The 19,668-nt window shown below is 36.3% G+C and overlaps 6 protein-coding genes across 7 annotated transcripts in view; 2 read left to right on the top strand and 4 right to left on the bottom strand.

Moving 5' to 3' along the window:
* Positions 1-274: 274 nt before the first annotated feature.
* Positions 275-2,372, top strand: gja12.2 (gap junction protein alpha 12.2). Its single transcript, XM_060866203.1, has 2 exons — positions 275-386; positions 753-2,372. The coding sequence occupies exon 2, from the start codon at positions 763-765 to the stop codon at positions 1,468-1,470; it is 708 nt and encodes a 235-aa protein (XP_060722186.1). The 5' UTR covers positions 275-386; positions 753-762; the 3' UTR covers positions 1,471-2,372.
* A 64-nt stretch (positions 2,373-2,436) lies between these two features.
* On the bottom strand, positions 2,437-5,286 carry LOC132843104 (gap junction Cx32.2 protein-like). Its single transcript, XM_060866204.1, has 2 exons — positions 5,128-5,286; positions 2,437-4,706 (listed from the first exon to the last, which is right to left on the bottom strand). Exon 2 carries the CDS (start codon positions 4,638-4,640, stop codon positions 3,948-3,950), a length of 693 nt encoding a protein of 230 aa, XP_060722187.1. The 5' UTR covers positions 4,641-4,706; positions 5,128-5,286; the 3' UTR covers positions 2,437-3,947.
* A 2,170-nt stretch (positions 5,287-7,456) lies between these two features.
* On the bottom strand, positions 7,457-9,553 carry gja13.1 (gap junction protein alpha 13.1). The gene is made up of 2 exons (XM_060866202.1): positions 9,397-9,553; positions 7,457-8,580 (listed from the first exon to the last, which is right to left on the bottom strand). Exon 2 carries the CDS (start codon positions 8,565-8,567, stop codon positions 7,722-7,724), a length of 846 nt encoding a protein of 281 aa, XP_060722185.1. The 5' UTR covers positions 8,568-8,580; positions 9,397-9,553; the 3' UTR covers positions 7,457-7,721.
* A 1,830-nt stretch (positions 9,554-11,383) lies between these two features.
* gja11 (gap junction protein, alpha 11) lies at positions 11,384-15,394 on the bottom strand. 2 transcript variants are annotated; one of them, XM_060866214.1, is made up of 2 exons: positions 15,371-15,394; positions 11,384-12,419 (listed from the first exon to the last, which is right to left on the bottom strand). In XM_060866214.1, exon 2 carries the CDS (start codon positions 12,398-12,400, stop codon positions 11,504-11,506), a length of 897 nt encoding a protein of 298 aa, XP_060722197.1. In that variant the 5' UTR covers positions 12,401-12,419; positions 15,371-15,394; the 3' UTR covers positions 11,384-11,503. The 2 variants fall into 2 exon arrangements, with proteins under 2 accessions (XP_060722197.1, XP_060722196.1); XM_060866213.1 differs by lacking the exon at positions 15,371-15,394 and adding an exon at positions 13,650-13,871.
* The window catches only part of tbc1d32 (TBC1 domain family, member 32), a 58,499-nt gene continuing 51,088 nt past the window's right edge, over positions 12,258-19,668 (top strand). The window contains exon 1 of the mRNA XM_060866210.1: positions 12,258-12,622. Within this exon, the coding sequence (XP_060722193.1) occupies positions 12,530-12,622 (93 nt within the window). The 5' untranslated portion in view covers positions 12,258-12,529. The remainder of the gene's footprint in view (positions 12,623-19,668) is intronic.
* Positions 17,535-19,339, bottom strand: hsdl1 (hydroxysteroid dehydrogenase like 1). Its single transcript, XM_060866212.1, has 4 exons — positions 19,062-19,339; positions 18,391-18,836; positions 18,061-18,279; positions 17,535-17,969 (listed from the first exon to the last, which is right to left on the bottom strand). Exons 1-4 carry the CDS (start codon positions 19,279-19,281, stop codon positions 17,898-17,900), a joined length of 957 nt encoding a protein of 318 aa, XP_060722195.1. The 5' UTR covers positions 19,282-19,339; the 3' UTR covers positions 17,535-17,897.

The following is a 19,668-nucleotide window of genomic DNA, read 5'->3' as shown; positions in this document are numbered from 1 at the left end:
GACAGACTCATTACAATAATGCCAACCATTTGAATCTGTCATTGGTAAAATCTACAACCTTTCAAACTAATGAAAATTTTATTATAAGAGAGATAGAGAGAGAGAAAAAGAGAGAAGAGGATAAGTTTATAGGTAGATTTAGGTTTACAAAGCATTAACAGGTTGAATTAATAATAATATAAATGCACAGTCCTTATATGGTTTTTAGACGATAGATAGAGAAGTGTGTGTGTGGGTGTGTGTGTGTATTGTGAAATAATGATTCTCTTCGACATGATGCTTGTGGGCGGACACTGACTGTGCTGACACTCTGATCAAAAGGAAATTTGATGTCAGATCATCTTCGTACTTTGGAAATTTGAGGTGTGCAGCCTAAACTTCTTCAGGTAAAAGCAACCATAATAAACATTTCAGAATTTCTTCAGCATAGACAACTAAATTAGGTTTGTTCTTAATTATATTGGTTAAACAAAAGGAAAAACAAAAACATTGTACTAGAATGAATATTTTAATATTCATTTTGATTCTCCAGATTTCTCGTATCTGTACATACATTTGTAAGTATAAGATAATTTAGATAAACATATAGCTTGATCTAATTCTACATCTGTATTAGACTATAAAAGATGTAAAACACCTATTTTAAAGTTCTCTAGAAATAAATGAAATTTGAATTTAACTGAACACTGCACATTTTTTTTTTTTTCTCATTTCCCTTTTTACTGCTTAACTGTTCCTTCCTCTGCCTTCAGCTGAAAAACCATGGGAGACTGGGGTTTTCTCTCCAAGCTACTCGACAAAGTGCAATCGCACTCCACAAACATCGGTAAAGTTTGGTTGACGGTGCTTTTAATCTTTCGGATCATGGTGCTTGGGGGAGTCGATAAAGTCTGGGGTGATGAGCAGTCCAACATGGTGTGCAATGTAAATACGCCAGGCTGCAAGAACGTGTGCTATGATAAGGAGTTTCCGATCTCTCACAGTCGCTTCTGGGTTCTCCAGATCATCTTCGTGACCTTACCGACGCTGGTCTACCTGGGCTATGCCCTGCATGTGATCCACAAAGAGGACAAACTGAGGCAGAAGTGTGATCAGAACAAAGGAACCAAACTCCCCAAATACACAGATGCCAGAGGAAAGCTTCAGTACAAAGGGAATCTCCTGCGCATCTATGTTTCTTGTCTAGTAATGACCATTTTGTTTGAAGCAGGCTTCATCGTGGCTCAGTACTTCATTTATGGCTTTGTGATCAAAACCAAGATTATATGTAACAAGGATCCATGTCCTCATGCCATTGAGTGCTTCATATCACGTCCAACCGAGAAGACCATCTTCATCTTGTTCATGCTGGTAGTAGCGTGTGTGTCATTGTTATTGAATATAGCAGAGATTTTTTATCTGATCTGTCGGGCTTCTATGTGTAAAAAGCAACATGAACATAAATATGTTACTAAAGAGACACATTTTTGAAATGAAAAGGAAATGAGTTATAATGCACTACTTGGAGAATAAGTGGTGTGACTACACCAAGACAATTATAATAATAATTACTGCACTGAATAGGTACAGAACTGTAAATATGTCATACTGTCACACTGATCACACAAAATAATTTTGATTTATGTTCCTTTTTCTTTATTCTTAGTGATGGGAATTCTGATTCTTTTTAGTAAGTCATTTGTCTCAGGTCACAAATATGAATAGAAAAACGACTCGTATTTGAAATATCTGAGTTGCATTTAACAGGATATATTTAAATAATTGATTAGTCTCCTCTAATACACCTGAGAATGTAAAGTATGTGATGGGGATTCTCTTTTTATTCTTATTGTTTTTTTGTTATTAAGTGATTCAGGGAATCATTTGTTTCAGGTCACCTATAAGAATCAACTCTTTTGACTATATAAATCTATTTATATAAGTGATTATTCTTTTCTAATATACTTGACTGCATGAAGTAGGTTTTTAACATGCAGCACTGAAAGTCATGCACTCAGCTGAGAGTTGAAAACATGACTAACGAACCAGCTCACATTTTGAAAAGAGGTTTCCATGGATGTATGTTTGATTGTATTACACTGCATGAATAACATCATTACCTACATGTACAAAAAGAAAAGAAACGTCTCATGCCTGTATTAGTGGCTCCAAAATTCACTTGAAAGAGTCAAATGAAAGAGTTGACTCGTGACTCGTGAATAAATCCTAATTTTGTTATTACATTCATTTTTTACTATTTTCTTATCACATTCATGCCAACTGATATTTTATTAATCATTTAAAAAATCTTTTATTTGTTTTCTTGATTTTCTACACACCTTCTACCAATATCATAGTAGACTTTCCCTTTTATTTAAAATGTATTATGTAATTCAAACCATTTATCAATTAAATGAAACATTTACAGAAATACAAGTTGCTGCATTTTTCTGTGTGTGTGTGTGTGTGTGTGTGTGTGTGTGTGTGTGTGTGTGTGTGTGTGTGTGTGTGTGTGTGTAGGAATATATTCATGATATAAATTTTAAGTTTAAAAGCATCTTTTGTTTGCTGGATGTTCTTTTTCTGAGCTTAATTCATTGGCATTATTGATGGTTTCTAACACTAGGAGGTGCCAGACAACCACAAATGATCAAAGTACAGCTGTCATATTAGGGTCCTCCTGTTGGATGCACTAATAGTGATTTAAAAAAGAAAGAAAAGTCTGTCTGTCTGCCTGTCTGTCTCTCTACCTGCCTGTCTGTCTGCCTGTCTGTCTTTCTGCCTGCCTGCCTGCCTGTTTGTCTGTCTCTCTGCCTGCCTGTTTGTCTGTCTCTCTGCCTGCCAGTCTGCCTGCCCGTCTGTCTGCCTGCCTATCTGTCTGAATGTCTGTTTCTCTGCCTGTCTCTCTGTCTGTCTGCCTGCCTACCTGTATGTCTGTCTTTCTTGCTCTAATATGCATTTTCAGTAACTGTCACTTGAGTGTTATTCTAGATATTTAGTTCCCCATCTGTTGCTTCAGAATTTTCTTTCTCTTAATTTCCTCTGTTTTGTCCTGGCATGAGTTCCCTCATTATGAGTCAAATATGAGGTCACTGTTTGTTCCAAATAAGCAGCCTTTTCTCTGCCTATGGCAAATTTGCGATATATTAAGCTTTTGTAGTCTTATTTAAAGCAACAGTTTTGACGTTTTAAAAACTGTCATAACCACAACCAGGGATTGTATCATCAGACATTTATATTTACATGCGTTATTAAATAAATAATTAAAGCCTTAACATCCTGTCATAACATCTATAAACTGTCACGAGCTCCAAACCTACACAGCTATCACAAAATCCTCCATCGCATCAACCTAATTCAGTTTCCTATCATCACACTAACAGTCTCATTGGCTTCAGTGGATCACTGACATTCAACCCCTAGTAGACCTGTATAATTGTGTAGAATGAAGAAAAAGTCAAGAAAATTCACATCTACGTTAAGCTGAATTCCAATAAAGAAATTCATTCATAATTTCTGAAAAAAAAAAAACATGCTGTATTTGAATTAAAAAAAATGCCACAGTCTTTCAAAGGGTTTGTTTCAGGATCACATACAAATAGAGTATATTAATGGATAAAATGATAAGTATGGAACTGTTAAATATCCATAGATTCCTTAAGGAACCATGTTGGTGAAGTCAAGTAGTGCTGAATGAAACAGATTATACATTTAGAGGTAATATGCATTTTGTATTGAAAAAACACTTATTTCAAATGCAAGGATTCTTTACTTTAAAACAAACATGTCTGCAAAGTCTGAAAAGCAAAAATAAAGGTGCACAGTGAAGTAAACAAAGTCTTAAACTAAAACCAGACTAGTTTTCTAGAAATATGAGCAAAAAAAAATTAATTGATGGCTAGACGAAATGAATTTTGAAATAGATTCTTCTTCTTGCCATTTTGTCCATTTAGAATGAGACACTTTCCTTAGGAGCTTATTCTCAGTTTATTACGTCTTCTGCAGCAGATCAGGTAGAACATCTCTATAACATTCAGCAGCAAAGACACGCAGGAGACAACCAGCATGAAGATGATGAAGATGGTTTTCTCGGTGGGACGAGACATGAAGCACTCTACAGTGTAGGGACACGGGTATCGAGTGCATACAATTTTAGGGACCATCACGAAACCGTACAGATAGTACTGCCCTGCTATAAATGCTGCCTCGAGCAAGATCTTGAAGATCACACTGGTCAAGTAGCTAGCCAATAAGTCACCTTTAATTTCCACCTTTCCCTTTTCATTGGTGTATTTGGGCTGCTTGTTTTCCTGACCATTGGATTGTTTCTGGAGATAATTCCTGAGTTTCTTTTCCTTGTGGAGGATGTGCATTACGTGGCCGAGGTACATGAGCGTCGGAGTGGACACGAAGATGATCTGCATGGTCCAGAAGCGGATATGGGAAATGGGAAATGCGTGATCATAGCACACGTTGGTACAACCAGGTTGTTTGGTATTGCACACCATTTTACTCTGCTCGTCCCCCCACACTTTCTCCGCTCCAGCACCGATCACCATGATTCTGAAGACGAAGAGCACCGTCATCCATATCTTCCCGATGACAGTGGAGTGCGACTGCACCTTATCCAGAAGCTTGGACAGAAATCCCCATTCACCCATTCTCAGACTTATCGCGCTGCGTTTGTGGTCAGGACAAAACTCAAAAGTCCAAGGTTCAGTTTCAACCTGGCAAAGGAGAGCACAAACAATCTGCTGAAATAGGCTTTTAAACAATTTTACAGTTTAAAACAGTATATAATCCTTTCAAAATAAAAAATCTAAAAATTATAAAATAGTGTATGTTAACTTGATACGAATTAATAATACAAGATATTTATTACAAAAAAATGGCACTTAGTACCATTTTGTGACCGAGTAAAAAAATAAATTCATTAAAAAATAATGAATATAATAATTAAATCATTTACAAATTAAACACTTAAATCTTATTAACATTTTTTGGAATATTTAATTACAATAATATCTCCAGATTTAATGCTAGCATTATACAAATACATTTAAACAGTTTATAGTTAAGAAAATATCCATATGGCTTAGATACACATGAAAGATCAGTGTTTTATGAAAGATTTAGCTGTTTACCTACCTCGGGATATTCCACATGCAGGAGTGGTGAATGAATGGATAAAGAAAAAAAAAAACAACAGGATGGGCAACAGTTTAAACCTGACCTTTAATTCATGTGCTGTTTCACGGTGTTATCGAACTCCTGTCACGTCGCTCTTCAGCTCTACAGATGATCATTTACTCGCATGCTGGGGATTGCGACAGTCATTTGGTGCGGTAAAAGATCAATCATTAAACCCGGGACGTGTTCTTCAGTGGGACGTCCATAAATCCAATCTGTTTCTGGATTCCAAAAATGTTTGCATTTAAATATCAGTCCTAATGTATTCGAATGACACATAATCAAAAGATTTATTTAATCTAATAAGTAACTTTTAGACTAAAAAAAAAAAAAAATGTTTTAGCATTCATAATGTAGCCTAATTATAATTCTTAATGCTGCATTTTTAGGATGTTTCTTAAACAGTATCAAATCTTTGATACAAGCAATGTATATATCTTTTATTTATTTTTTATTTATTACATTTTTTTTTTGGTATTTTTTGTGTGAAGGTCAAGCAGACACTGATGTTCAGATTCAATGCAGAAGTAAAAACTCACTTTGAAGGATAATTAAGAAACATAATAAACTATTAATAAAGCATTAATAAACTATTAGTAATGTTTACAAAGTAATAACATGATATTACAAAATATTGAATATGTACATTACATTTATTTCTTATATCTAACAAATGAAATATAAGTTATTAAACATGCTTTTAAATTATTTACCCATTTTAAGTTGAAAGTTTTCTTATTTTATTGACAGCTCATGAGGTTTCTTTTGGTTTCTGTATATTGTAATATTATAATATAGATGTGACTATATTCAAAATATTTTCACTTACTGATGACATTTTTAGCACTGGATGTAAATTAGCTTGGATTAACTAAAGAAATTCAGAATATTGCAAATTCTGCAATGCTTTTCTGCTCACCATAATCATACAGAGTGATTATTTAGTTACTGTTGTCTTTCTGTCACGTTGAAACACTCTGGTTATATTCTGCTGATCTCTCGTAAAAAAAAAAATCAAAATTCAAAATTCAAATAAATACAGCTGCTTCCTTAAAGCCACACAAACATTCTGTCAAGGACAAAATACACAAACTCTAAGAGATTTTGAACTGAGAAGCAAGAAGTTCCGCCTCACATATTTAAGGAACTGAATGAAAAATTAGTGGAAGATTGATATTAACAAACACCTGATCAACTGCACAACAAAATAAAAGAAAAAATATTATTATCTTTCACAAAGCTGTAACAAAACCTGCTCAGGTGCAGAATCTTTATATTTAGATGCAAACGTATGAGACGAGCCTCTATTTAAAGCAGTCTGGAGCTGTATTTATCCAATCAGGGTTATTGATGGAGCAAATAAGGAGGTGAAACCGGGTTTAGGAATGTGCAGGGTGGAAAGTGAGGTTATGGTAAAGAGCTGAAATTATTTGTTAACCCCGGTTAAGTGTTTAAAGAGAGGAAGAGAAGGCAGACAGAAATAATCAATTAATTTAAAATAATTAATTAATTATTTATAAAATTAATTTAAGGAACTGACTGATAAATTAGTGGAAGATTGATATTAACAAACACCTGATCAACTGCACAACAAAATAAAAGAAAAAAATTATTATTATCTGTGCTGTTTTTGTTTATTGTCTTTTGTGTATTGTCTTTTGTCCTGCACTGTTTGCACAAGGTTGCACAGATGCACTTTATGTGGCTAGGACTAACTTACTTAAGTCCTTAGCTTTGTCTATGTTTTATGTAGCACCTTGGTCCTGGAGAAACGTTGTCTCATTTCACTGTGTACTGCAACAGCTATATATGGTTGAAATGACAATAAAAGCTTCTTGACTTGACTTAACTTGATGTGTGAGCAGTGTGAAATACCAAAAAATGATAACCCAGGATTCTGTTCACCTGGAATTTACAATCACCCAGCAAATAAGTCTGAAATGATATATGATAAAAGATAAGTTAATGCTTTGGTAGGTGATTTGTTTAATCAGATCAGTATAGATGAGGCAACCTGGATAGACTAAAGCACCGCTGCATCGCTCGCTTTAGGTATAAAGGATGTCTAAATCATTGCTCGCTTTAGGTCTAAATATCATTGACTGGCAAAGACACAATAGAGTCATATGATAAATCCTGAACCCATCATTTTTTAACATACATAGCTTAAAAAAATAATATTGTGTGCTTTATTTCATGTGATATCAAATATACTGTATATATGTTACAAACTATAAATTGTTTACAATATCAGAGATCTTTGTAAAGTCCAGAAATTCAAAAAATGCTAAATCAAAATGTTTTATTGTAGATAAAATACAAAATAATGATCATACATTATTATGTAGCAACAGCATACATATAGAATAAGACTTAAATAGTGAAACACCAGGATGTACTTTGTTTTAGGGCCAACCTAGTAATAATATTTCATACAGAAACCAATGGCATTTGCTTGAAAGTGTGTTTTTTTGTACATATGTACCTATAGTGTGATTTATGGAGTATAGTGTATTGGTCAAATGATGACAGAATTTAGAGAAGTACTAAATCTACTGATCCTCTAATAGCTTTTTGTCCTCTTTGGCACCACTCATGCTCCTGCTATTACTCTCAATCTCCATGTTCATCTTGTTTTGCTTTAGAGGATCTTTAGCTCCTGACCAAGACAAGCTAGCGGGATTTTCAGCAGAAGTGGTATTCCTCATGCACCTCTTCCCCGAGCGGCATCTCAATCTGCTGCACAGCAGGTAAAAGACCTCAATAACGTTGAGAAGTAAGGACACACATGCTACCACCAGCATGAAGATGATGAAAATGGTCTTTTCGGTCGGACGTGACATGAAGCACTCGACGGTGTGAGGACATGGACTTTTCGAGCAAGCGAACTCTGGGACCATGATGAAGCCGTATAGGTAGTACTGACCCACGATGAAAGCGAGCTCTAAGATGATCTTGAAGAAGAGCTGAGTAAGGTAACTGCCCAACAGGTTGCCCTTGATCTTCACGTGACCCTGGTCATCTGTGTATTTAGGTGCTTTTAGGTTTCGGCCCTCATGTTCTTGCTTAATTCTCTCCCTCAGCTTGTTCTCCTGGTGGATAACATGGATGGCATGGCCAAGGTACAGTAACGTCGGCGTAGACACGAAGATGATCTGCATGACCCAGAAGCGGATGTGAGAGATGGGGAACTTCCAGTCATAGCAGACGTTCTCACAACCAGGTTGTAATGTATTGCACACAAGGCTGGACTGCTCGTCTCCCCATACACTCTCAGCTCCAGCACCCAGAACCAGGATCCTAAATATAAACAAGACGCTCATCCAGATCTTACCGATGACTGTGGAATGCGACTGCACCTTGTCCAGTAACGTGGATAGAAATCCCCAGTCTCCCATTTCCTTTACTTTCCTGCATAGAAGGAGATGGAAAAAAAAACTAAGAATCTCTTTTTCTATAGCCTTTTTTTTCATAAAATAAAAATACTTTTTGGAAAATAACACTTTCTCTGATGGCCAAATATATGAAAAAAGGCTTCACGGTTTATATCAACGTTTTTAATATGTTTAGAAATGTATGTGTTTGTAACATGTTATGTAACTGTTACGAAAGAGATATGAAATAAGTAGCACGATATCCATTTAGTTTCTATTTCTATTATACACTAATGATAACAGTATAAAGTGATATAATTGTATTAATAATTTATGATAGATACAATCTTCAGGGCGGTATTCAAATCCCAAAATTCAGTATACGGTTTCAGAATAATATTTCAGAAATATTATTTATCCCTGTCCTTCTTTTATTATCTGACAGCATGTACTGGCACCTAAGACTGATATCATTCTTATTAGACACTTGATAAAATCCAAATTTGATAAAATGATTAATAGTGTAATAATCTAATTTAATACTTTAATAGTCTTATCAGATATTAATGTGTGTTCATGTCAATAAATATCACTATAAGCTCCAGCAGAAACAACTGACATCAACCTGCGATATGAAAAATATTTCTACTATATTTTTATATTCTTATATTAAAATTTATTATAAATTAAACTGAGCACAGTAAAATTAAATACATTAAATATTACAGAGCAGATGTATCATTATTTGTAACCCTGAAATAGATTAATTTTCCTGACTCTTAGATTTAAGGGCAACATTTTCATCAGTAAGTTGTATGTATAATATATTTATAATATTATATTTCTCACTCACCTTCACAGAATATACTAGAAGATTAAAATTCCAAAGCCCAAATAATGGCTCACCGTGGTTGGACCTTGAGTTTTTGTCTTCAAGCGATTGGCAATGGTTGTGTAATAATTTTTTTAAATCAGTCCGTCACGTAGTCTGAAGATCAGCAAATGCCCCGCACATGGCTCATAGACTGGTGTATTAATGATTAACTGATTGTGGACCATGCTCTTTACACTCATCTGTTCTACACTGCTTTTAAATTTGGGATGTCATATATTTGAAAAAATATATATTATTCCAAGTCTCACAGGGGAAAACATATCACAGGAAAATCATATACTGTATATATAAATGTCCAGAAGATACTAGAGTTTTGTCATATATATATATATATATATATATATGAAGGAAAGCACTTGGGGGTGTGTAACTATTTTCTAGTTACAGCATGTTTAAGCAGATACATTATAAGCAATTGTTCTCTTATTAGACTCTCGTTTTCTTTCTCTTGATTGGAGGGAAAACACTGAAGAGGCTGAAACTGACATTAGAGACTCCTTCCATAAATATTTAATAAAATAAACATCTCCTAACAGGATGCATCCGCAAAGATTATATAAGTTTTTTTGAATACGAACATGCTTTTTTTACTCATAGATGATGTAGAGCTTCCACCATACAAGATCCAGTGAATGTGTTGTTGCTATAGAAACGACACGTTATATAATAAAATATATAATAACTCTTTAATAAACCAGAATTGAATATCTAATAGTAACAGGAATAGTTGATGTAATATGTGGTAGTATGTGGACATCTAAACATCACACCCATGTGTTGTACTTTTTGAAGCACACAATTGTATAGAATGTCTTTGTATGTTGTTAGTTTTCCTTCACTGGTACTAAGCAGCGCAGATCTATTAAAGCATGACAATGCAAGTGTGCACAAAGCATCTCTATAAAGACATGGTGTAGAGGTGAGAGGTGGAGTGGAAGAACGTTAGATTGGTTGTACAGAGCTCTGACACAACCCCACTGAACACCAGTGCCAGAGTTTTCTAGAGTTTGATCACTACTGGTAGCACTGGTGATCTGGTACTGGTAGCACAGGCCCCGTAACAATTTGGCAAATGTATTAGTAGTGTTTTAGTATTTTTTAGTAGGTACCAAGATAAAAAACAAGATGGTTTAATTCAACTAAATGAGTGGCAGTGGTTGCTCAAGCAGCTAAGGAGCTGGGTTGTTGGGTTGGAGGATCAGAGTTCAAGCCCCAGACTGCCAAACTGCCACTGTTAGGCCCTTGAGCAAGGTCCTTACCCCTCACTGATCCAGGGATGCTCTATCATGCACTCTAACCCCAACTTCCAAAATTGGCATATGTGAAGAAAGGATTTCACTTTGCTGTAATGTACTCTATATTTGACAAGATTATAGACCTCTATTCTAAATGCAAATTTACATAATTCTCATGAACACAAATAACTGTTAGCATGGTAGAAATTCCTCCTAAGTCCTCAGCTACAATGTAGTATTATGAGGTTTTACCAGGGAAAAGTGAAGGGAGGAGGAGCACAGCAAGGGCTGGGGGTATCATACGATTGAAAAGGATGTGTGGGATATTTTCGCTTTTGCTGATGCTACAGTCAGCCTTTATTTATGGAATAATTCAAAGGATGTAAATACTAATGTTCAATGAACAGGAAATACTATTTTCAAACATATTTACTATAATCTACCTCAAATTCATTATTTATGGGGCACTGTAAAGTTTTACTGGGTGTGCCAGTAAAATGGGTTTAGTGACACCCCGATCAGTGCTTGGCTTCATAATGCTAGTGTGAATGAATGATCACAACTTCCCACAGCCACGCTTCAATATGGAAAACATTCTCAGAATTTAGGATGGTGTTGTAGCTCAAAGGAAGAAACTAATACTTTATATCAATGCCCTTGGGTTTAGAATGGGATGTTCAACAAGCACATGTTGTATACTGTAGCTGTGATGGACAGGCGTCCGAATACTTTTGGCTGCATAGTTTATTATCTTATCATGGAAGAAACAGGTGCTCAGTCTCATGGAAATTTGTGTCAACTGGCCTTGAGAAAGGTTCTGTTTACAAAGCTCAGATATGAACCTCTTCTACGTCATTGGTGTTGTGGTCTTCCAAAATACAGTGCTTGCCCACTTCATTCGCAGCTTCCCTTTTCTGAAGATGAAGCTCACGTTTCATCCAGTTCTGGATCATGTGGTCTTTGTTTTCGAACGTCTTTTTTGTCAAAACCGGGGTGACAGATGTTACGTTGTAGTCGCGTTTGCGGTTCAGGCACTCGTTGACCTTCTTGACACACAGGTAGAAGACCTCAATAAGATTCAGCAGCAAGGACACGCAAGACACCGCTAGCATAAACCAAATGAAGATGTTTTTCTCTGTTGGCCTTGACAGAAAACAGTCAACTTTGTGAGGACACGGAAAACGACTACATACATATTGAGCATGAAGCGTAAATCCATAAAGGTAATACTGTCCTAAAATGAATCCGACCTCCAGCAAGATCTTGCAGAGCAAATTCAAAATGTAGCTTCTCAGCAGACGACCGTGGATACTGACTTTCCCTTTATCGTTGCTGTATTTGGGGAGTTTGAGGCCTTTCTTCTGAAAAATGTTAACCTGATCATTCTGAGCCTTCTTCATAGCTTCTCTTATACCCTTCTCTTCGTTTATAACGTGCAGGACATGTCCTAAGTAGACCAGCGTGGGAGCGGACACCGAGATGATCTGCAGCACCCAGAAGCGAATGTGAGAGATTGGGAACGCGTGGTCGTAGCAGACATTTTCACAGCCGGGTTGCTGTGTGTTGCAGATGAAATCAGACTGCTCGTCGCCCCACACTTTCTCAGCACCGGCTCCAAGCACGAGTATCCTGAAGACGAACAGCACAGTCAGCCAGATCTTCCCGACTACAGTCGAGTGTTTCTGCACCTTGTCCAACAGTCGGCCGAGGAGGTCCCAGTCACCCATCTTCAGCTTTGTGGGTCACCTAAAGAAGAAGAAGAAGTGGTAGAAAAACATCAAGATGGGAAGAATGATTGGTGGTATAACAGTGGTTGTGGTATAACAGTAGTAGCTCAGTGACGAACAGTCAGTCTAATGGATGGATGGAGGGACAGACAGCCACACGGATGGATGGTGGGATGGATGGATTCCCTGCAGATGAAATGCACAACCCAGCCAGTGGAACAGGTGACTCAACAGAAGGCAACAAATAGTCACATTTGTCATTTCTTTCATAATAATTAGTCATGCTTCCCCTAGACACGATGTTTGTGCTACACCCCCACACTTCATTTCTCTTCATTTCTCTATTTCTCTATTGCTCCTCCCCCTGACATTTTCTGCTGAACTTAGTTCATTTTATTTCTCAGAAAATCTATACCAACACGACAGTGACCAGGAACTTAATGCATGAACTTACACCTGCTCTTTCAAAAATTCCTACAGGTTTCTATGCAATTCATATCTAGTGATTTTGAAGGCCGGTCAAAAGTGTCTGAACTTTAAACTTCTTCCTGGGTCATGTGTTCTGCTTGGAAACAAACCTCAAAAAGCAAGGTCAAAGTTATATTCTTCCATGTGCACAAACGATGTGACTAATAATACAGTGCTCTTGTTGGATGTGACTAAAAAACCTTCAACTATTGTACATTCTTAAACATAAAAGTGGAAGGAGGAAGAACCAAAAATGAGTTTTCTCAGTGATGCCATAGAAGAACCGTTGTTGGTTCCCTAAAGAACTTTGATTCTAGGCTTTTTTCTTAGTGCCAGAAAGAAGCTTTATTTCCATTACAAAGGTGCAGTGGAAATGTCCCAAGGATGTTAAAGGTTCTTCAGAGAACCATAGATCTTGAGGAAAAAACATTTAAGAACCTTTAGCAAGAGAGTGAGATCCATTTTTATTAGATTGAAGGTTCCTTAAAATGTTTGTCCTATTTGAAGGTGGACTGTTGTTGTATTAAAGCATGTCATGACTTTAAATCATGTATTTATTATTATACCACCTGAATTGTTGACTCTTATTGGTCAGACGATTGGTTAATCTGAAGATTGGTTAATTTTCTACTACAGCAGCTCTGACAATGGTCTCTGCAAAACATAGACTTTTATTAAATGCTATAAATGTAGTATTATCATCACTGGTATCTATAGTAACGCTCCACAATAATCTACAACTGATTATAATTGTTATTATTTTTAGATGTTATTTACTTACATATCATTATTGACATGGTGAAGGCTTCTTTAAGGAGAGTCTTTTTATAGGAGTCTCCAGTGCCAAAATCTTTATAGTCGGGAAGTTTAATGCAATTGTTTTAGAAGTGATTTAGAGGAAATGCAGGCTGTTTATACTGTTTATAACTTTTTATAGTGATTATACAAACCTCAGAATATAGGTTTTACATTAGCTTGCTAACGTCCCAGATTAAATGTAACTATAAAGGGATAAAAAAATAATATGATGCATTGTTCCTTAATTAGTAAATAAATGATTTAAAAATGCTTTGTGCTTGGAAATTGCTGTAGTATAAGATATAAAGCGTGCAAGCCGTGTTGTGCATTATTCCTGATTTAGCATGTCATATTAATATATAATATTAGTTAATTAATAAAAGATTAAAAAATGCTTTGTGCTTGGACATTGCTGTAGTATAAGATACAATACATACATATATCTTATACTACAGCAATTTCCAAGCACGAAGCACTTTTAAATCATTTACCATTATCACTTATATTTATTTATATTTTTATATTTATTTATAGTCTTATATTTATTTATATTTTTGTATATAGAGCTCACCAAATGCTGCAACTGAAAAATTATCAATCACAGCACCTCATCGTTGATTATTGTTCTATAACGTCCAGCTGTTTTGCGCGTTATTCCTGAATTGTCATGTCATTAACATGTATTTGCTGAACATCTTTACAGTTCTTGAACTAACACCGTACAACAGAAGATCCATAGCGCTAATCTAGGTTTTCACTGCAAACGACCGGACTATCTTACATAGCCTTATCAGAACAAATGAGATGTTGTGCTTGTTGATAAGCTGCGAGCAAGGTTTTTGATGATAACTTCTGGAGTCTGGTGGGAACCAAGGCTTTGACCTTGTTTAAGTACCCAGAACTAATCTGGGTCTCAAATGAGGAGGTACGTTGCTTCGAAAAGGTACTTAATTCAGCTATTAATTGCTTTTTTCTACCTAAGACATGACCAAGCTTTCAAAATGAGATAAAAAAAAGCAGCTTTTATCGGAATTTCCCTGAATGTAAAGCTCAAACGCCAATAAATCTAAGAAATATATTTGTTTAGCAAAATATCTTCGTAGATTTTTCATCAACAACTCAACGTAATAATTGAACATAAAAATTGGTGTAATTATTTCAGTAAAGCTAAAACAAAAATTTATTTCCTGTACTGTATGTATGTATGGAGACTTTCGGAGCTCATTGTAAAAAACAGCAGACTGATATAAAAAACATTACACAGATTTATTATTAATAATCCTAAAAAATTGTTTAACAATGACAGGACTTTTTATAAAACAGGTAAAGCCCCTGTATTATTAAAACCAATATTGACCGATTCAATAAAAAGACAGTAAGTTAATAGATCTCTTGCACATATTATCATTATTAGAACATGTAAAATATACATCATACAGTACAGTATAAGACTCTCTAGCAAGGCCTTTAGACCCCAAGTATTCTTATTTCTACATGCATAAAGACAAGCTTGGAGACTACAAGTGTTTGTTAAATGCCGTCACTATGTAGATCACTGACACCAGACAGCCAGATAAATAAAAATAAATGACATTTACAATCCATAAAACTATTTATTAACATTTGGTGGAATCTAAAACAGCTACATTTCATCTGTTTGCATGCATTATTTGTTTTTTCTGAAATTTTATCCCACTTACCTACCGAGAGAGAAGGGAGAGAAGGCACGGGTGTCTCGAAGGCTGGACAGATGCAAAAACCCAAGCAAAGAGTGTCAGACTTTTTTTTTCTACCTCAGACATCTCTATCTGAACCAAAACACTCCTATAAGACACTCTGGTAATCTCGGAGATATCATCCTGATGGGAATCATGAAGGTTCCTACAAATTAATGCTCTATAAAAGTGTCCCAGTTTACTCACGGATTAAATTAAGTGGGTTTTATGATGCTCATATTGTCTTTTTCTTTAGAAAGGCTAGTTAAAGAAAATAATAACAATAAAAAAAAGTCTAGTTAAATGGTCTTTATTATTGACGCCAGTTTCACACTTTTCTTCATTTCTTTATTTTTTCGAAAGATTGGGTCAGACTGCAGGGGCAGCTATGATACAGCACCCTGGGGAAGAAAGGGTTAATTAATAAAATTAATAATAAAATAATTAATCAATAAAAAGTAATAAAGTTATTTGGAAAATTGCTGTTTCATAAGTGGAATAAAACACTTTAGTAAACACTCTACACTTCTTTGTAAAATGAATTTTACTAGAAATATGGGGGTGGGGTATTTCTTTTGCTGATATATCATAAGCAGAGGTGGGTAGAGTAGCCAAAAATTGTACTCAAGTAAAAGTACTGTTACTTCAGAATAATATGACTCAAGTAAAAGTAAAAAGTAGACATCCAAATAATTACTTGAATAAGAGTAAAAAAGTACTTGGTTGCAAATTATGGCTCATCCAATCAAAAAAATAAATTAAAATTAATTAATTACAAAATAGCTTAAATTAAAATAATTCAGGTAAATTCAAGTACTTAAAAAATAAAATAATAATAAATAAAAAATAAATATGCACAAGTAACACAAATTTCCAAACCTTTATACTTTTTTACCAGGCAGAACTAGAACGAGGCAGCCCATAAATTCTCATAAACTGTGTGTGTGTCTCCAGTGACAGAACAACAGAAGGAAACACACATTTCATTTCTTTTGTGTTGTGATTGTTGCACATTTGATGCCTTGATGAAAGGGCAATAATAATGAAATACATCTCTACTCCTTTAATTAATTTCAGGAAGCCTCTAGGACTTTCCTTAGTTTCAGGTAAGCTAAAGCTTCTGGTTGCAAAGCTGTTTTTGTTTCTCAAAATATCTTCCTTCATGTTCATCAGAACAAAGAAATTTCTACAGGTTTGTAACAACATGAGAGTGAGTAAATGATGACAGAATTTTCATTTTGAGTGAACTATCCCTTTAAATATGTGTGTTCGGCGCTGTAAGAAACGACACGTCTGATGTCATCTGTTTGTCGGCTCTTGCGGCGCTGAGTAAAGGTGAGTGCATAAAAAAACTCGAAAGAGCTGAACTGGACAAAACTGTTGTGTTGCTAACTAACGCGTCCCGCCGCTGAGATTGAGTGTGTTAACGTGACGAGACTGCACAACTACGTTTGATTGGTGAAACACAGTCACGTGGTAGAGCCTTAGCTGAAGTTTCTCTGTCTGTCAAAATAAAACATTAAAATTGATGCGTAGAATACCAAAGAGGTAAAAAGAAAAGTAACGAGATCATTGTAGCCTAATGTAGCGGAGTAAGAGTACAGTTTCTTCTACACAAATCTACTCAAGTAAAAGTAAAAAGTATAGTCATTTAAAACTACTCCTAGAAGTATATTTTTTCAAAAACTTACTCAAGTAAATGTAACGGAGTAAATGTAACTCGTTACTACCCACCTCTGATCATAAGTGATGACGACGAAAATGGAGAAAAAAAATGGTTCCTGTCAACACATTGCTATGAGGAATAAAGACTCTTGTTCTAAATGTAACTATAAATGGATAAGAAGTAAATAAAAAGTTCAACTGTCTTGTAGTGGTAAAGGCTCTGGGTTGTTGATCAGAGGATTAGGGTTCAAGCCAAGCTGCAACCGTCGGGCCCTTTAGTAAGGCCCTTAACCCTCTCTGCTCCAGGGGTGCTGTATCCTAGCTGCCCCTGTGCTTTGACCCCAACCTCCAAAGTTGGGATATGTGAAGAAATCTCACTGTGCTGTAATGCAGAGGTGACAAAATAAAGGCTTCTTCATCACCATGTCTTACATTTCATATAATGCAATATGTAGAATGACAAAAAAGTCATATACTGGAATATAAAGTTTAGAATTAGAATCAGAAAGAGCTTTATTGCCAGGTATGTTTTCACGTTTAGTAACACTTTATTGAGAATTTCTGAACACAAGCATGTAAAATACATAGCTATTACAATAATATATAAATAAATCCATTTATTTTATATATCCAGTACACACAAAACACCAGAGACACTGATGTATATAGAATATTAGTTACTCTTCCTGTTGTTTATAACACAACAGAGATCATGGAAAAGTTCTTCACAAAACGTTGCATACCATGTGTATCGCACTTATAGACAAATTACTAAAGCTACGAAAGCTAGTCACGTCCTGTATTTATATGCTGTTAAACATTGCAACGCTATACATTTATAGTCTAAGCTTTTAGGTGGTCCTACACATCACTCTCTCTCTCAGGACCCACATCCACTCTGGCACACACCGTAAAAGTCCAAGCTTTAAGGAACACAACAAAAACACAAGTCATCATCGTTTGTGATCATTGGGAATACATTAGACATATCAAATCAGAGCATGTGTATCGTACCTGTAGCGTGTGAGGCCAGTATCCTGTGGTTCTGTGTGAGATGCCCAGAGTGGACAAAGCATGCCTGGCGTAAACATGTGGCTGCGGAAACAACCAACCAGTGACGATACTTCCAACGTCTCCACTGGAGGCCACAGAGCCTGGACGCAAACTCTGCACAAACACTCCACGATGGCCGTATTCATAATGCAGAGCACGACTGAAGTGGTCAAAGAAAGCCTGAGGAAGAATTTAGAGACTCTAGGGTTAGAGAATCAAGCTGCATACTAATTATATAAGTACTGTTCCACATAAACATTAAAATGTGCGTGTTAATTAATGATCACTGACTGTCGTTGCAGAGAAAGCAGCCTTCCGTGCACAGGGTCTGAAACACATTCCTGATGAAATGTTAACAACTACACCTCTGTGCCTCTCGGCCATGCCTGGTAGAGCCAGGCGGGTGATCAGCGATGCAGAAGATATGCTGTTGTTTACAAACTGCCACAACTCGCTCTCAGATATGTCATGGAAGTCTCTGGGGGCTTCCAGCGACAAATTCAGGCAGTTTATGACAAACCCGATTTCTTTGTCCTTGATTACGTCTTTAATGGGCTTGCAAGTCAAGGCACCGTGGCTGAAATCTGCCTCTACCAGGACAGCCTCTACTCCATGCATATCAGAGATGGTCCTGGCAGTGTCATTTAGACCAGTGCTGTCTGATGTAATGAAGATGATGCATACACCATGCCTGGCCAGCTCCTCAGCATACGCTTTAGGTATCACCTCTGATGCACCTGTATGAAAGGGATGGAAAGAATTTAGGTGAGGTACAGTACAGGTTCCTGACCCTGGATCAAGAGGTTACAGTACCCGTAGGTCCCTGACCCTGGATCAGGAGATACAGTACCGGTAGGTCCCTGACCCTGGATCAGGAGGTACAGTACAGGTTCCTGACCCTGGATCAGGAGGTACAGTACATACAGGTTCCTGAATCTGGATCAGGAGGTACACCAACTTACCACTGATAATGGCCCATTTTCCATATCTGTGCACGAGATCTCCAGGGTAAACAAGACGTGGGATGAAGTGAAGCTTTATCAGACTACAGAAGTCCTTCATCAGTGTAACAGCTTTACTTGCTGTATAGAGTGCACCCACTAATGCAAGCGTTTCTACGTAACAACTGCAAGATCTTGAGACTTCTCGATATAGCAATGGAAAAGTGTCCACTGCAGCCATGATTAAATCCCTCACTGATGCCTATCGAGTAAACAAAAACATAAAACCCGGAAGAAGAATTATCTTACCGAAGCACGTGACAGTCTTAAAGAGATAGTTCGCTTATTTTATCAAACGTTTTAACTACATCCACTGTTTGGTCTTGTTATTTATTCCAAGAACAACCACACAGCTTTATAGTTGTGTCTTTTACAGATGAAAAAAAAATTATACACGCTATTTATTCCTTAGTAAAGTCTGCTTCCGGCGTTAATACGTTAGCTCGCGCTTTTAGCTTGCTGTCTCCATAGAAACGCAGGTTTTCGGGTTGTGCTCCAAATCGCTCACTACTCCCTAGATATGTGACCTACGTTCAGGTGCAGCACGGTGTTGTATACGCACTATGTA

Source organism: Tachysurus vachellii, chromosome 3 (genome assembly GCF_030014155.1).
Source record: "Tachysurus vachellii isolate PV-2020 chromosome 3, HZAU_Pvac_v1, whole genome shotgun sequence".
Lineage (NCBI taxonomy): Eukaryota > Metazoa > Chordata > Actinopteri > Siluriformes > Bagridae > Tachysurus > Tachysurus vachellii.
The sequence above is the reverse complement of the archived record's forward strand: the minus strand, read 5'-3'. Positions and strand labels throughout refer to the sequence as shown.

Excerpts from the sequence above, each read along its gene's own strand:
- gja12.2 (XM_060866203.1), top strand. The coding sequence starts at position 763 with ATGGGAGACTGGGGTTTTCTCTCCAAGCTACTCGACAAAGTGCAATCG.
- LOC132843104 (XM_060866204.1), bottom strand. The coding sequence starts at position 4,640 with ATGGGTGAATGGGGATTTCTGTCCAAGCTTCTGGATAAGGTGCAGTCG.
- gja13.1 (XM_060866202.1), bottom strand. The coding sequence starts at position 8,567 with ATGGGAGACTGGGGATTTCTATCCACGTTACTGGACAAGGTGCAGTCG.
- gja11 (XM_060866214.1), bottom strand. The coding sequence starts at position 12,400 with ATGGGTGACTGGGACCTCCTCGGCCGACTGTTGGACAAGGTGCAGAAA.
- hsdl1 (XM_060866212.1), bottom strand. The coding sequence starts at position 19,281 with ATGGCTGCAGTGGACACTTTTCCATTGCTATATCGAGAAGTCTCAAGA. Across the intron at positions 18,837-19,061 it reads AAAATGGGCCATTATCAGTG|GTGCATCAGAGGTGATACCT; the intron begins GTAAGTTGGTGT and ends CCTTTCATACAG. Across the intron at positions 18,280-18,390 it reads CTGCTTTCTCTGCAACGACA|GCTTTCTTTGACCACTTCAG; the intron begins GTCAGTGATCAT and ends ATTCTTCCTCAG.